Source organism: Aulonocara stuartgranti, assembly GCF_965226115.1.
Source record: "Aulonocara stuartgranti genome assembly, chromosome: 18".
Classification (NCBI taxonomy): Eukaryota; Metazoa; Chordata; class Actinopteri; order Cichliformes; family Cichlidae; genus Aulonocara; species Aulonocara stuartgranti.
The window spans coordinates 28,028,334-28,043,902 of record NC_138954.1 but is presented as its reverse complement, the minus strand read 5'-3'; the positions used below and the strand labels follow the sequence as shown (position 1 = coordinate 28,043,902).

General features: G+C 42.9%; 2 protein-coding genes across 14 annotated transcripts; both read left to right on the top strand.

Annotated features, from left to right (window-relative positions):
• The first annotated feature begins 5,427 nt into the window (after positions 1-5,427).
• Positions 5,428-8,180, top strand: LOC309694400 (uncharacterized protein). Of its 4 annotated transcripts, none has more exons than XM_082514468.1 (6): positions 5,428-5,857; positions 6,308-6,370; positions 6,452-6,918; positions 7,270-7,345; positions 7,438-7,545; positions 7,631-8,180. In XM_082514468.1, exons 1-6 carry the CDS (start codon positions 5,853-5,855, stop codon positions 7,962-7,964), a joined length of 1,053 nt encoding a protein of 350 aa, XP_082370594.1. In that variant the 5' UTR covers positions 5,428-5,852; the 3' UTR covers positions 7,965-8,180. The 4 variants fall into 4 exon arrangements, with proteins under 4 accessions (XP_082370594.1, XP_082370595.1, XP_082370597.1 ...); XM_082514469.1 differs by having other exon boundaries at positions 5,431-5,857; positions 6,455-6,918; XM_082514471.1 differs by having other exon boundaries at positions 5,432-5,763.
• Positions 8,181-9,482: 1,302 nt separating this feature from the next.
• Positions 9,483-14,781, top strand: LOC309694367 (C-X-C chemokine receptor type 4-like). Of its 10 annotated transcripts, none has more exons than XM_082514413.1 (6): positions 9,483-9,683; positions 11,123-11,193; positions 13,131-13,188; positions 13,286-13,494; positions 13,593-13,876; positions 13,970-14,781. In XM_082514413.1, exons 2-6 carry the CDS (start codon positions 11,186-11,188, stop codon positions 14,563-14,565), a joined length of 1,155 nt encoding a protein of 384 aa, XP_082370539.1. In that variant the 5' UTR covers positions 9,483-9,683; positions 11,123-11,185; the 3' UTR covers positions 14,566-14,781. The 10 variants fall into 10 exon arrangements, with proteins under 10 accessions (XP_082370539.1, XP_082370545.1, XP_082370540.1 ...); XM_082514412.1 differs by lacking the exon at positions 9,483-9,683 and adding an exon at positions 10,063-11,034; XM_082514417.1 differs by lacking the exon at positions 9,483-9,683 and adding an exon at positions 10,064-10,284 and having other exon boundaries at positions 12,942-13,188.
• The last annotated feature ends 788 nt before the right edge of the window (positions 14,782-15,569 follow it).

Below are 15,569 nucleotides of genomic sequence, written 5' to 3'. Positions count from 1 at the left end.
CGCCTGAAATTGTGCTGGTGTCAGAAGTTACAAAGAACCTTAGAATGTGGAAGCTTACAGTACTCTGGGAAAAGCATATGGAGGAAACTTACGAAAGGAAAAGGAAAAATATGGTGACTTGGTCAAGGACTGCTAGAACCAAGGCTGGAGGGCAAGGTTATTCTCCTGTTCTAAAGTGCATTTAAAACAGAGGAGGGGCATGGTGCCAATGACCCTCTGCCAGATAAGAGCTGGTGTTAGCAGGACCCTTCCAAAAACCCGTGCCCCCATGCATGCTGTTTTAGCAGTTTTAACGACTGACTGACTTCAGTTCTCAGTGCAATGATGTACTGTTGTTTCTCATTTTCTCAGTGGTTGTATAGACTGTTGAGATGAGAGTGACTGAATCGGCACTCACCTGCTGGGCCAGGTGGGAGATCAGACTGGCATTGAAGAGGAGCTTGTCTGCACTGATGTGCAGTAAATCTGAAATGATCCACAACTGTCTGAGTTTCTTGATCTTCCCCATGAGAGGATATGCAGATTTTTTTTCATGATGTCTTTGTGTGTGGACATCACAGAGTCGATGTAAGCCTTGTCATAAGGTACAGGATAGGTCAAAGTCTCATAATGTTTCCTCGGGCCCATTCGTATGGTGGTCTCTGGCATCACCACCGTCGTGTCCAAATTCATGGGCTGCATCCTCCTGAGGACCCGGCCTTCGCGGTCTACGTGGGCCGGGTCCTCAGAAGGTCGGGTAGGCCGGAAGTAAACGGCCGTGAAATTGGACGGTCTAGCCTTCTGATTAGCGTCACCGCTGTCTCGGTGGAGTTTAATAAACTCAGCCGTCTGATCCACTGGCGTAAATTCTCGACTGTCTCATACTTCTGTTTAATCAGTTTTCTGTTTGACGTTTAGTCAGCTGTGTAAAAACCAAGGAGGAACCCACCCGGGGGATTAATAAAGTTTTATTTTATCTAATCTAATAACTTTAATCTCAGCCAAACCGATTTACTCACGAACAAACAAAACACTGAAAAAAGCCCAACAATAACATTTTTAGGTTGTCTAAGTGACTTATATATTACGTTTAACCCGAGCAGCGAAAGTCCGCGGTGATCTGAAAATGGTGTGCCGGAGTTGTGCCGTTCTCGGCCGCATCAGTAACCCTCGAGCTCCCGGCTAGCTATCGAGCTGGTGGGTAGCAGACGTCTCCGAAAACGTCGAAGCACTTTTGCAAATATGCGATATCTTGATAAACCGAGCAGATATTTGATGTCTACACAGCTACTTTCTCGCCTGAAAATATGTTAAAAGTTTATTTTGTGACCCAGAAAGATTAGTATGAGTAATTTTAAAACTTAGTAGCGGCCGCCATTGTTGGAAACTGGAGTTTGGCTGGGCCGCGCTATGAATTCTGGGATATGGTAGGCCACGAAGGACACACCCGACCCATCCTTCAAATTCGGGGAAAAGGAGGACGCATTTGTCGGCTGTATTCGGAGGAGTCTACGAATTTGGACAGCCTTCGGCGCGTCGCTGTGACGTAATCGGTCTACAAATGCGGCCTCAGGAGGATGCAGCCCATGAATTTGGACACGAGCGACCCATTTCCTGGGCAATGGCATTAAGACCTATCCAATGACTCCCATCCGTGGGCACCATGAGCAGTTTGCCTAAAAACTGTGAAAAACTTGCAGGCTTGGCCTGAGTAGCTTCAGCTTCTGCTGTCTTCACCTTGTCCTCTGGACTGGACTTTTCTGATACAGATCCCTTCGTATTGTTGGGAACACCGCTTATTTCCCTAGCCAAGATGAACAGCAAAAACACAAACGATTCTGCTGTCCTCATTGTTCTCTCGTCAGTGTACCTGGAGCTAACTGAATCGAAGACAGATAAAGTTGGAGCACGTCTGAATATATTGTTTGAATTCCTCATTGAATTAGCAGATTGCATTTGTGTGTGTTCAAAGTCCTTCCTGTCTCTGTTGGGAATAGGTAAGCGGACCATGAACGTAATAACCCTGCTAAAGGAATCATTACAGAGGATGTGCGAGGCTTTAACGTGTCAAAGGTCAGCATTATCTTTATGTTTTTAGTGTTTATATCTCAACAGAAGTTTTTTCCTTCCCTCTCTGGAGCCAACCTGCACATTTACACACTGAACATTGCAAAGAAGACACAGGATTAATTAATTTAAAAAATGAAAAGTCACGTTGCACAAGTGTTCAAACCCTGCTTTACACCGAATTACTGTTTTCCAACAAGTATTTAGACCCTTTATTTAAGTAAAAGTCACAATCCTACTTAGAAGTTTTCCGCATCAAATCACACATAAATGAATCAATGCCTGTGCCACCTTAATGTTGCTGCATTTTTCCCTTGTCGCATTGGTGAATTTCAATATATCGCCTTTCCATTTCAGGCCAACTTTCTAATAATTCAGCCTATGCACAGTATCAACTAATCAAACCAGCACTGTGTAGGTTACATAATCATTCAGCCCGAACAGCCAAATATCTATATAAACAAACACAAATGTGGTACCATAATTCTCTAAATGTAATTAACATTTCATGGTATTTGGTTGCAACAATATTACTAGTCTTCCTTTGTGGTAGTGGCAGCTGAGTGCAACATCTTTCAGGATGGATAACACCAGTGTCCCCACTCCTTCCTAGAAGGGGGATGCTGTTGTAAAGACAGACCTCGTAAAACAGGGTAGATTAACTACAGCTGGAGGACAAGGATAGTTGACCTCAAATAAATTATGTACATAACAAGGCATAGCTCCCATTTCAGTTGTGCGTGTTATTAATGTCCTCTCGGATCATGGGAAATTTGGAGCAGGCATCTCTGATCTCAAGATATTGGTATGGTAAATTTTTCACTTCATCATTTCCCTTTCACATTGAATATCTCCTTGTGCTTGTATCATTGTGGAAGCCAAATAGGTCATTAGGTCTTTTTTCTGTGCTCTAAAGAGACCTACATAATTTTTGAAGTAGTGTCATTCGAGGCTATTAAACAATGTGCAGGGTGTCTTGATGCATTCTCATTCATCCAGGGAAGTAAATCTCCAAAAAGTTGATTCTGTTCATCTGGACGCAGCGTTTTGTGGGAGAAACGTTTCGTCACTCATCCAAGTGACTTCTTCAGTCTCAGCTGACTGCAGGTTTCCCCAATCTTATAAACAGTACATTTGCATAATGACTGAAACCAGCCCACTGAAGAAACAATGGGCTGGGAGGTCAGTTCCTTAATCTTAATTATGCAAATTCTCATGACCATTGATCAAAGACCACTGATCAATGGCCATGAGTCCCATTCACAGAGAGTTGGGGAATGGCTGCAATCACAGCATTGTAAGATGGCAAAAGATGTACCCTTAGGCCCCCTCCTCGATTCAGAGATGGTCTTTCCCTTTTCACGTAAATGGCCTCCTTGACTCTGCGCTCAAACCAGCGTTCCTCCCTGTCCAGGATGTTACATCCTCATCCTTGAAAGAGTGTCCACTGGCCTGTAGGTGTAAATAGACTGCAGAGTCCTGGCCTGACGAGGTAGCTCTTCTGTGTTGTGCCATCCGCTTCGCCAGAGGTTGTTTGGTTTCCCCGATGTACAAATCCTGGCAATCCGCCTGACACTTAACAGCTTACACTATGTTACTCTGTTTGTGTCGGGGGACCTGATCCTTGGGGTGGACTAGTTTTTGGTGCAGCGTGTTTTGGGGTTTAAAAGCCACAGAGACCCGGTGTTTAGAAAAAATGTGTCTCAACTGCTCCGATACTCCTGACACATATGGGATCACTACAGGTTTTTGCTTGGGCAGCGGTTGTCCTTCTCTCCTGGATCGGCTGGAGCTTTCTTTCTTTCTTTCTGTCTTTCTTTCTGTCTTTCTGTCTTTCTTTCTTTCTTTCTTTCCAGCTTTGACAAACGTCCAGCTGGAATAACCACATTTACTCAGGGCCTTCTTGATGTGCTGTTCTTCTGCCTCCCTGGCCGCTGTGTCTGTGGGGATGGTGTTCGCTCTGTGTTGTAGCGTCCTAATGACAACCAGTTTGTGCTCCAGTGGATGATGAGAGTCAAACCTTAAATACTGATCTGTATGTGTAGGTTTACATTACACGTCAACTTTTATATGTCCCCCATTCCTGATGGAAATCTCACAGTCTAAGAAGGCTAACCTGCCACTTTTCATATCCTCCCTGGTGAATTTGATGTGTCGGTCCACCGAGTTAATGTGATCTGTGAATTGTGGTATGTCCTGAGATTTGATTTTCCCAGGTGTCATCCACATATTTGAACCAATGGCTTGGTGGTGTTCCAGGGTAGGATAGCAAAGCCCTCTTTTCCACTTCTTCCATGAACAAATTGGCCACGATGGGTGAAAATGGGGAGTCCATGGCACACCCATGTTTCTGCCTGTAGAACTGACCCTTGTATGTGAAGTAAGTGGAATGAAGACACAGTCCCAAAAGCAAAACACACTTGGTTGATGCTGAGAGTGGTCCTGTTGCTGAGGTTGGTGTCATCCTGTAATCTCTTACGGACTACCTCCAACGCTTCCGTGACTGGGATGCAAGTGAAGAGAGATGTAACGTCGTACGACGGGTTTTGGTCAGTGGTTGTTGATCAATGGTCATGAGAATTTGCATAATTAAGATTAACCCTTGTATGGTGTTCGGGTCTGTGAGACCCGTGTTCAGTTTTTTTCAAAAGAAAAATTAAACAATTAATTATTTTTTCACGTGTAAATGTGTTGTGTCTTTCCACTCACTCCACTTGATTATAACTGATTTATTTATAACATTTTATATAAAAGAAAAACGAGAAGCACATTAATTCATAAATGTGATCTAACAAAGGTAAAGGGAAAAAATTAACCATGTTTGCTGTTCATATGTCTTGTAATTGGGATGAAGTAAACATCTGTTGAGTAATTTAACATAAAATTGTTTGATAGTGTTAATTTGGAAAGCCAAAACTCTAGCGGGTCCACCAGACCCATGAACACTGGCTGAGTAACAAAAATACGAACACCACACAAGGGTTAAGGAACTGACCTCTCAGCCCATTGTTCCTTCAGTGGGCTGGTTTCAGTCATTATGCAAATGTACTGTTTATAAGATTGGGGAAACCTGCAGTCAGCTGAGACTGAAGAAGTCACTTGGATGAGTGACGAAACGTTTCTCCCACAAAACGCTGCGTCCAGATGAACAGAATCAACTTTTTGGAGAATGTGCAGGGTGGTCAGCCACCATTGTACATTTGACCACAGATGCACCTGTGGTGAAATCCAATTACATTGCAAAATGTTTAGATGAATCATTTACATTACTGGTTAAGAGTCATGTTTGGCACATAATTTAATCTGTAACATATTTGATGACTGGTATTACATTATATAACCTCCAGTGTTAATATTTCTGCTCGCAATTTCACTTCAAATTAATACATTATTAAAGCTCGCAATAGTCAGCATACATATAGAGTCAAAACCTGAACTTTAACCGTTTTTATTTGAAGGCAGTTCATTTTAGGCAGGAAAAATGGTTTACATTTCTGAAACTTGTCCAGTTGGCGGCAGTAACGCGACATTCCCCCAGCCCCAAACGAACAAACAGAAGGAGAAGAAAACCAGAGAGAGCTACTAGGAGCTTTGAGGATCATGGGACAGGGAATTTTGTTCTATCCTCGCGCATCTTGAAGTGATTTGTCCTCGAGCGCATCTACAAACAGGCTCACGTCCGCGAGCTCACCAAGGCACGAGCCAGAATGTGAACAAGTAAGCACGGCGCCGTGTTTCAGCTTCAGTCATAATTAAATTAATAAAAGTTTTACACGTTAGAGTGCGTTAACCGCGAAGGAGCAGAGATGAAGTAAGTCATGTCCTGGCTTCAATGCCCGGTGCTTTCAGTGATGTCCATCCGCCCTCTGTGTGAGCTTTAGTTTTGAGCCCAGTTAGCTTAGCCGGGATGCTAACGTTAGCTAAGCATCGCCTGAGTTTCAATGCAGATTTTGTAGCTGGGTGTTTTCAGACATTGGTTTCCAGCCACAGGCAGAGCACAGTGAACCTGAGTCATAACTGGTGGTTTTATTTCCAGATTACATTAAATGTGTGCCTATATATATGCCTGACACAGTAAACCTGTATGAAAGGTGAAATCATTTCAACATAAATGGAAAGACAAAGTGCAGTTCTAAGGAGATTAGAATATGAACTTAAAACATGTCCTTTCATCAAGTTCAAAGGTCGTGGCATTGGACAAATGCACATGCCATTTTGTTGTCAATCCTGTCAAAGTGATGTGCTGTTTTTGATTTTGCAGGTTCAATGCAGATGACTTAGGCTCCTTCACTCATTTACTGTTTTTCAAGGTAGAATATTACAGGTAAGACGATAAGAAATATTTTCATCTAGACTCAATTTATTTGTAAAATATTGCAGGAGGAGTCACTGTTGCTCTTGTTAGCAGGTCCATAAGATATTGTGTGAAGTGGAAAGGATCCATGTGTCCCCAACGCTCCAACAGACAGCCTAGGGCCTCCAAGAAGAACACCAAGACAAGCCCCGCTCCAGAGGAAGAAGTCATCCAGCGTCAGCTGAGAGGGCGGAGGGGGAAAGGCAGTACTGGTGACAGCCTCTGTATCGCAGGTGAGGGAACAGGGTGCGACATCCTCGACATCATTACCACTCAGGAAGAGAAGCATGTTGGTGAAGAAGATGGGGGAAAGGCGGTAGAGATAGCTCATAAAGAACTGGACGACTTGGATGAAGACCGAGTCTCTGTTTGCAGCAGCACAGCGTCTGGTCCCTCTTTTTATCACTCCACCTACAGAAAAGCGAGGCCTTCCCAGAACCTGTGCTTGGCCTGTCAGAAGCTCTACCAGAAAGCAAAGAAGATAAAAACACCAATCATAAACAAACTGCTGGACAATGGTGAGCACACTAATGGCAGCATGAAAATATAATGTCTTTGGGAAGAAGTTCATGCTATAGCTACTCTTCCAAAGGAAAGATGAATAATTGTTAATAATACTTGAGAAATATTTTTCTATAGCACACTTGCACTGCTTTTATTAGCCCTGCATAAAAAGAAATCTAAAAGTATAACTACACATTTCAGTAACCAGTATACAATTATGTATTGTTTGTTGCATGAAGTGGATGAAATGCTTACATATGGTTTAACTTACAGTACCAAATTAATAGCCGTCCTCTTTTGCATCTATATTAACAACAAACAGGTAAGCACAGTTCTGTAACACTTTGATTTTGATTCTTGTTTAGATCCTATGTCCCCGACATGTGACCAGTGGGTCCTTATCAAAAAGCGGACATCCCAAAGGTGGCCTGATGCAAGAGGGTAAGGCTGAGTGTACACTGTATGTATGTGTGCGTTTGACAAATTACCATCATATTTAAGCTGATTGTACTGCTGCCTGTCTGCTCTGTCAGGAAGCTTTTGAGCCACATAAAGAAGATAAAGAAGGCCTGTGAGAAACAAAGTGAGCAGCGTGTGGAAGAATCTGCCGTCTGTTCAAGGCCGCACACTTTCCTCCACAGGTAACGTGTTTGCCTGCATGAATTTCTTATGACTGTAGCTGTTCTCATCTAAAATGACTTGTATGTGCTGTGTTTTTGGGCTTAGGAACCTCAGACGATGTGTGAAAGCGAAAAAGGAGAGGAAGAAGAATAAGAACAGGAGGAAGAGACAGAGAGACGGTTCGCAGGGTACTCGTGTCGCTAAGCAGCAGCGTCTCCACACCAACACTCCCATCAAGATGACCTGTGTAGAGCCAAACAGCCGCCGAAAAAGCAGCAGTCAGGGGAACAGAGGTGTGACTGCTGAGGCGATTCCCTCGTCTGTGACACAGGAAGCCACCACACCAAGCAAGAGAACACCAAAGCAGACGGGTAGATTCAGAAACTTGCTGGCTGAGCTACGGAGCAAGAGCAGCATGATTGTAAGAGAAACATACTAGTGAGGAGGCAGGATTCGAGTGCTAATCGCTTTTAGTCGTGATGTTCTGCTGGTCTTCAGTATTGTTACCTATTCGGTGGCCTATGCCTAGAGTTACTTGACAAAGTTCCGTCGCAGTTCTGTGCATGTTTTGTTTGTGATCCTTTAAAATTAAAAACAATATTTATTTAATGTTCCTTACAACTGGACAGCTGTGAATAAATGTTTATGTTGATCTTATGGCATGCCTTTTTTTTAAAAATACCGACATAAGTTCACTCACTCGCATTCAAAAACACTCGTGCATTTACAGCTCTTCACAAAATCAAGTACCTTTCACCTGTATGCAAACACTTGCTTATTTTCATTTGCGTTTGCAGCAAGCTGGTCACTGTTCATAGTGTCCACAGCATGTACACCACTTCCTGCTAGCGCTCCAGCTTCTTCAGTGAGCTGCATTTCAGGGATGTTAAAGTTGCACAGCATCAGAGCTTTGACTCGTTATATAATGTGAAGATATCAGTCCTCACTCCCAAGTGTGGTGTCCACAACTAGGTGATAATGGGAGGAGAGAGGGATTTCACAGCTTCAGTGTGTGAGTGGGCTGTTGTTGGACATTATTTTTTCACAAATGCATCCAAAGACAAACAAAAAAAGGTGGCAAAATATTTGACACTATATCTTTCCTATTAGTCACGAAACAAAACAGGCAAAAAAGAAAATCAGTGAGCTATAAATATTATTTTATATGCCATGGTGTATACTAGTTATTCCTATATGCTGTCATGTTGACTCACTGTGTTTGTACCCATCTGCACCATTGCAAAAATTGAGAGGTTGTTGCATCAGAGCTTATAAGAGGGAAATACACAATTAATTGCCAATGCAGGCAACCCACTGTCTAAACAGGATATCACCAGGCCTACCTGTCTTTTGGCTTTGGGAATGTGAACGGCCTCCGTCCATTATCAGTCACTTGAAGTTGTTTTATGGTAAAATGTTGCCAGGCAGGCTCAAGATGCACTTTCAAACCAAACAGCCTTTCTGAAAGAAACCCTAACCCTCAAAAGAGTGCTGGATCTGAAACAGAGGCACTTCCGTTTGAAGGTGTGTAATAAGGCGGTGGAGATGAGGTGTATGATAGTGGTGTACACAGGTATGATGGAAAGTTAGGTGTGCCTTTGATTTATTTGGGAATGTGTGACAAACTCGGACAGACATTTACTTCTTCAAGTACACTGAAGTCCCAATTACTTTAGGGAAGAAAGGTAAATCCATCCATTCTTTTTCTCAACGCAGTGGAGATGGAGCCCACGTAGCAGGCTGTTTGCAGACGCTTATTCTAACAGCCCACATGGTGGCGCCACATAACCAGCATTCACAGACTGACTCTACAGCTCTGTGTGTAGTAACACAAAATAAACACAAATGTACAAAAAGCACATAGATACAGGGTTAGAGCTCATGGGGAGCATGGGTAATGTGGTATGTGACATAAATACAAGCGGTTGGCACTGGACTCGCTTGGGCCAGTCTCACTCTGCACAGCAGGACAGGTACAGGTGTAATCAATAACATTAATGATCATGAAGCATCCCAGAGAGCCGGCATGCACAATAAGCAGGGTCGGTCCTGCAGCTCAGAGTAAAGCAACTTTAACCTGATACCATCATTTTCACCTGTGTGAATCATCAGCTGTTCAAGTGTTTACACTGCAGGATCACAGTCGCCGTTACTGCAGGTCAGTGCAGCCACCTGTTGCTATGAGCAGAAGTGCCAACGAGTCATATCATACAGTAGATCTGCATTTATTTTTATTTTGTTAAGTTTTGGAACTAATCAAAATAATTTTTCAGGCAACAGTGACCTCAGTTAAATGCTTGTTTCATTTAACTTTGTATTAGTTTTAGTGGTGGTTTATCTCAACTTTCTTTTTAATTATTACAGTATGTAGGGTCTGACAATGTTGTATTACATTACAAAAAAAATAAATATAAAATACTTCAGGCTGGGGAGTCACAGTTACGCCGATAAGCCTCCATAGTTTGTGTTGGCAGATGTGACAGAGTGAACACAGACGACGTCCACACGTACACGGGTATTTTTGAAAACGGAGATTTTCCGTTTCCGTTTTAAAAAATAATCCCGTCCACACGTAAAGGCAGAAATGAAGGAAAACGCTGCTATGAACATGCCAAAGCAGCAGGTGGCGCTAGATTCCTAACCGTGCAGAAATGTTGGCCAATCAGAAGTCTAGAAGCCTGGTGGGAAAAAGTAAACAAAGCTGGGGCATAGAAGCAGAACGAGTCGTCTGTGTGGAGGGACAGTAACTGTGTGTATATGTAAGCATTTAAACACTGCAGAGAGTAGAATTAACAGTAACACTATTGTAGAAATTTATTTCACCGAAACAATAACGTGGCGCACAGTGTGACGTCAAAAAATGCGCACACATTTGACGCTGTGTTCGCCGTTTTTTTCGTCCACACCTAAATACAAAAACGGAGTTTTCAAAAATATCCACCCTGGCCGGAGTTTTTAAAAATCTTCGTTTCAGTGACCAAAAACGCCGTTTACGTGTGGACGAAAGGTGCAAACGCATAGAAAAATCCGCGTTTTCAAAAATACCCGGGTACGTGTGGACGTAGCCTAAATCTAAATAGATTTCCTGCAGATTTTATTTTATGTTGGTGTGTAGATATAAAACTAGCCATCTTTATTTATTGATTGATTGATTTAAGGCTCAAGGGGAGGGGGGGAAAGTAAGTCTTATAAAGATTAAGCAAAACTAAAACTTCTTACATCCGTCAGCACTTTAAAAAGGAAGAGTTTCGAACAACAGTGTTGTTTTTTTGAGATGTTTGTGCTGATACAGTGAATGGTTGGCAGAGGAAGGGTGGGGAAGTAAGAGGCAGATAAGGGACCAGGGTATGCAGTCTTCACAGTTTTAACAGATTTCTTTTAGTCTGTTTATGTTGGGGTAGCCTTACTGTTTACTCAGAGGATTAATGTATTGGGAGAGCAGTCAGAGCTGCTGGGGGCTTGTCAGCACGTCAGGAAATGTGCCTTCTTAGTAGTTAAGAGATATTGAGGTGAGTCATTAATAAACTATTTTAAAAAGCTACCATGAATGTACTAATTAGATCTTTGAGGTACAATATTTTTTACTTCGATCCACAGCCACAGCTATTCTTCCCTGTGAAAGTCCAGACAACTGACAAATAAACCGAAGGAAACAGCACGATGAAAATGTGAGAATGAAAATATATATTACTGTGAATGCACTGCAGTTAGTCACGGGCTGACTTTCTTCCATAGTCCCAGGTCAGATTTTTAAAGGCAACCTAAAAACATTTCACATTATCAACATAAAGATGAAAACAAACAAGCAGGAGGGTAAAAGCATCTCATTGTGTATTATTAGATTATCAGCCATTTTTTAAATAGACATTTAAAGTGTTGTATGTGTTCTGCTCTCTGATAATAATGGTTCTAGAGCACCACTGTTGCCTTCAAAGAAAAAAAGATTCTTCTTCTTCCTCTTTTCTGTTTACTCTGATAAACTCAATGCTGGAGGAGCCACATTGTATAAAATGTTATAAATTAGATATTCATGTATTTAATAAAATGTGCTTCTATACAACAAAACAGTGATGACTGCAACAAGGCCTTTTCTGTGGTTCTGTAATGGTTTTAAAGCATTAAGTCTGATCATGCAGTAATAATATTATTAATATAGGAAAGGATGAGTGTTTTAGCTGTACGAACAATCAAAAGGTTGTACAACAAGCATTTAAACAAAAAAACAATTAACAAACTATTACCGACAGTCAGTTAATGAATGCAGGGACAACAAAGCCAGCATTATACAATCATCATCAGTCATCACAGATAAATAAGCAAATATAGCCCAAAAGTATTTCCTTCCTTAAAGCTGCTGTTTCTAATTGCTTTTAAATTATAAAAATACTTCTTTAAATACTTACTTAAATACTGGGAATGGGAAGTGACATAACCTGCTAAAATGCTGGTTTTCTTTAACACGTTTATTTTAGGCAAAGATAAGCAAAACGTCCCATAAAAGCATGTGTGACACAGCCTCTCATGTTAACTGTGAATATAAGTATTTAGGCCTTCTCAGTACACAAATGTTCCTTATATTAAAGACAAGATTACATGCCAGCCTGTCCTCCACCTGCATCCATGACAGCCTGGCATGCCGGCAACCCGCACCATCCACACAGCTCCGTTCTGACTGAGCTGGAGCATAACCAGGTCTTTCCTGAAGCAGCAGACCAAATAACTATGCAGTAATCAAGCCATCATCAAAAGACTGTAATACTTTGTAAAGCTTGCATAGTTTCTAAAAACTGGAATAGTCCTACTCGGTTTAGCAACTGTATCATCAGTGAGTTAACCTGTTTGACAGCTTCCCCTTTACAAGGAGCTATACAGGGCTGATTGAAAGTGTTTTAAAGCATTAACACATTCTGATTGTGAGTTTGCTTTAATTCTGTATTATTTTCTCTTTTCTTGTGGATTCAAACAAAAAAACAAACTAAATACCTTAAAATAAAAACATAAAATAATGGCTGTTTATAGTAGAGACTCCAGAGGGATGTGTTCCTGGAAGCATCAGTGTTGAAATAACAAGAACGTGTTGATTTTGTTCTCAGGAAAGTGACACACTGGCATCGCACCTCTCGCTTCATTGACATTCAAAGATCAGAGGCAGACTGTCTGGTGAACTTGGCTGAAAAGCCACGATAGTCATCTTCTGAATCAATCAGCCCTCAGTGTGCACGCTCCTTGCATGCATTATATGAGACAGTGATGCAAACAGGACAAGTATATTCACAGTCTGCAGAGACACTCCTGCTGCTTGCCCTGATTTAACTAAGAATGGAGCTTAGAGTGTTACTGTTGCACGCAGACACACAAACACTGACACGTTATTTATTGTCCAATTCTCATCAACATCCTTTCCTATGGCCAATAGGACCTGATTATCACAAACCAGAGGTCTCAGGGCTAAAACAATTCACAGTGCGCGCACACACTGCGGTATCCTGTGATAGATATCAGCACCTGACACCTCGAAAACAGGAAAAACGTTTCAGCAGGAACACAGATGTGTTGGAGTGTGGGGGGAGGAGCATGTAAACAACTATTTAACCTCTGTGGACAGAAATCTCAGCTTCACTCAACGAAGGAGTGCAGCCGTCTCCACCATGTCCTACTATGAGGTAGGGAGGTGTCATCTAATCATGCACAGAAACTTTAAATGTGTTCACAAATATATGATTGCCTTCTCTCTTCTCATCATTTCTCATCTGTCTCTAGCATATCGTCTTTGAGGATTACTACAATGACACCGGCTCTGGCTCTGGCTCTGGGGAACTTGGAGTGGATCTGGAGGAGCCCTGTGGTGTGGAGCACATGACAACTACTGAGCTTCAGCAAGTCTTCTTGCCTGTCATTTATGCCCTTATCTTCATTCTGGGCATCACCGGAAACGGCTTGGTTGTCGTAGTCCTAGGCTGCCAACGCAGGTGAGGGGATGGGTAACTGCTGTTTGAAGCTTTGACTTCGAAGCATTGCTGGGTGTGGGGGAAGAGCATGAAAGTGATCAGATTTTTTGTGTCTCCAGGTCGAAATGCAGCCTCACAGACTGGTACCGCCTGCATCTCTCTGCTGCGGATCTCCTCTTCGTTCTGTCTCTGCCGTTCTGGGCGGTGGATGCAGCCTTGGCTGACTGGCGTTTCGGAGCTGCCACCTGCATTGGAGTGCATGTCATCTACACAGTCAACCTGTACGGCAGCGTGCTCATCCTGGCATTCATCAGCCTGGACCGCTACCTTGCGGTGGTCCGAGCCACGGACACCAACACTAGTGGGCTGAGGCAGCTGCTGGCTCACAAACTGGTGTATGTAGGTGAGTATCAAAAGGCTTGCTCTTCCTGCTGTTAGTCTTCTTTTCTCCACACAGTCCCTCACTTGTCTTTTTTAATCTTCCTCCTCCCTGCAGGTGCCTGGTTGCCTGCTGGCCTGCTGGCAGTGCCAGATTTGATATTTGCCCGCACTCAGGAAGGAGGAGAGGGGTCAACTCTGTGCCAGAGATTCTACCCAGAAGAAAATGCTCCTCTCTGGGTTGCAGTCTTCCACCTCCAGCTCGTCCTGGTGGGTCTGTTGATCCCTGGACTGGTGCTCCTGGTGTGTTACTGCGTCATTGTCACCAGGCTGACCCGTGGCCCACTGGGGGGCCAGAGGCAGAAGCGACGGGCGGTCAGGACTACCATCGCGCTGGTGCTCTGCTTCTTCGTGTGTTGGCTCCCTTATGGAGCGGGCATTTCTGTGGATGCTCTGCTGCGGTTGGAAGTCCTGCCCCGCAGCTGCAGGCTGGAAGCTGCTTTAGGCGTGTGGCTGTCGGTGGCTGAGCCCATGGCGTTCGCTCACTGTTGCCTGAACCCACTGCTGTACGCCTTCCTCGGGGCCGGGTTCAAGAATTCGGCCCGCAGAGCTCTCACTCTGAACCGGGCATCCAGTCTGAAGGTTTTACCACGAAGACGCCCCGGGACCTCAACAACTACAGAGTCCGAATCCTCCAGTTTACACTCCAGCTAGTGTTTGCATCTGTTGTTGATGTGTGTGTGTACTGTATATATGTATAAATGTATATAAGAGAAAGTAAGAAGCAGTCTGCTGGCTCATGACTGATCCTCTCCCTCATTTGAGGGTATCTTTTGTAAATAGTTTGATGTTGTTATGTGTGTGTGTGTTTGTGTGTGCTTTTGACTATTGTAGATGTTTGTAATAAAATATACAAAATACTTTGTGAAAGTGGCTTTTCTTTCTTTTTTTCTGTCTTCCTGTGTGAAACAGTGTGAGTTTCTGGTTTACACAATCTCTCAACCACAGCTAGTTCCACCCTCAGCTCCTATTCTCAGTGGGTAAGATACAAATCATGAAAACTCCTAAAAAAAGAAAATTGGAGCCAAGCTAGCTAATGAGATGAAAGGACGATGGCAATAGAACTTTATCACAAAACCCCACACGGAAAAGGGACAGGAAAGGTGTAATAGGAATAACAAGCCTCAATCAAATGTCTTTGGTCTTAATTAGCAGATGGTAACTTCTGTTGTGTCAGAGCTTAAAATCACGAGTGTTTTCTGGGAATCCTGTTTATAACAGGGTGTTTCTCGGTTGCAGAGTTTAAACAAAAAAGACAAAAAAAAAATCAGTAGGTGGGTTGCATGGTTATTATCTGATTAACCGGCAGCTTGCATCACCATATTTAATTCATTGTCATTTAGCTGTGCGCCATCTGAATCCACTGATGCGGAGAATGGACACAGCCAATTTCTTTTGAAAAATGAAACTGCGTTTTGTAAGATGCACCATCTGTCTGCCAGGTGTATCTGAGTCACATGTACGTGCGTGTGTGTGAGCGTGTGTGCGACTGATATAAATATTGGATGTGTGTGAATGTTTTTGCGTCAGCCTTTTGGGGGAGCAGGGTAAGATTTATGTTGATGATATAAACAGTTTGCAGTTCCTACATGAGAAAGAAGGGAGCACGAGAGGGTCAGGAGGTTCATTTTTCCAGTACCTTAATGCACACAAAAGTG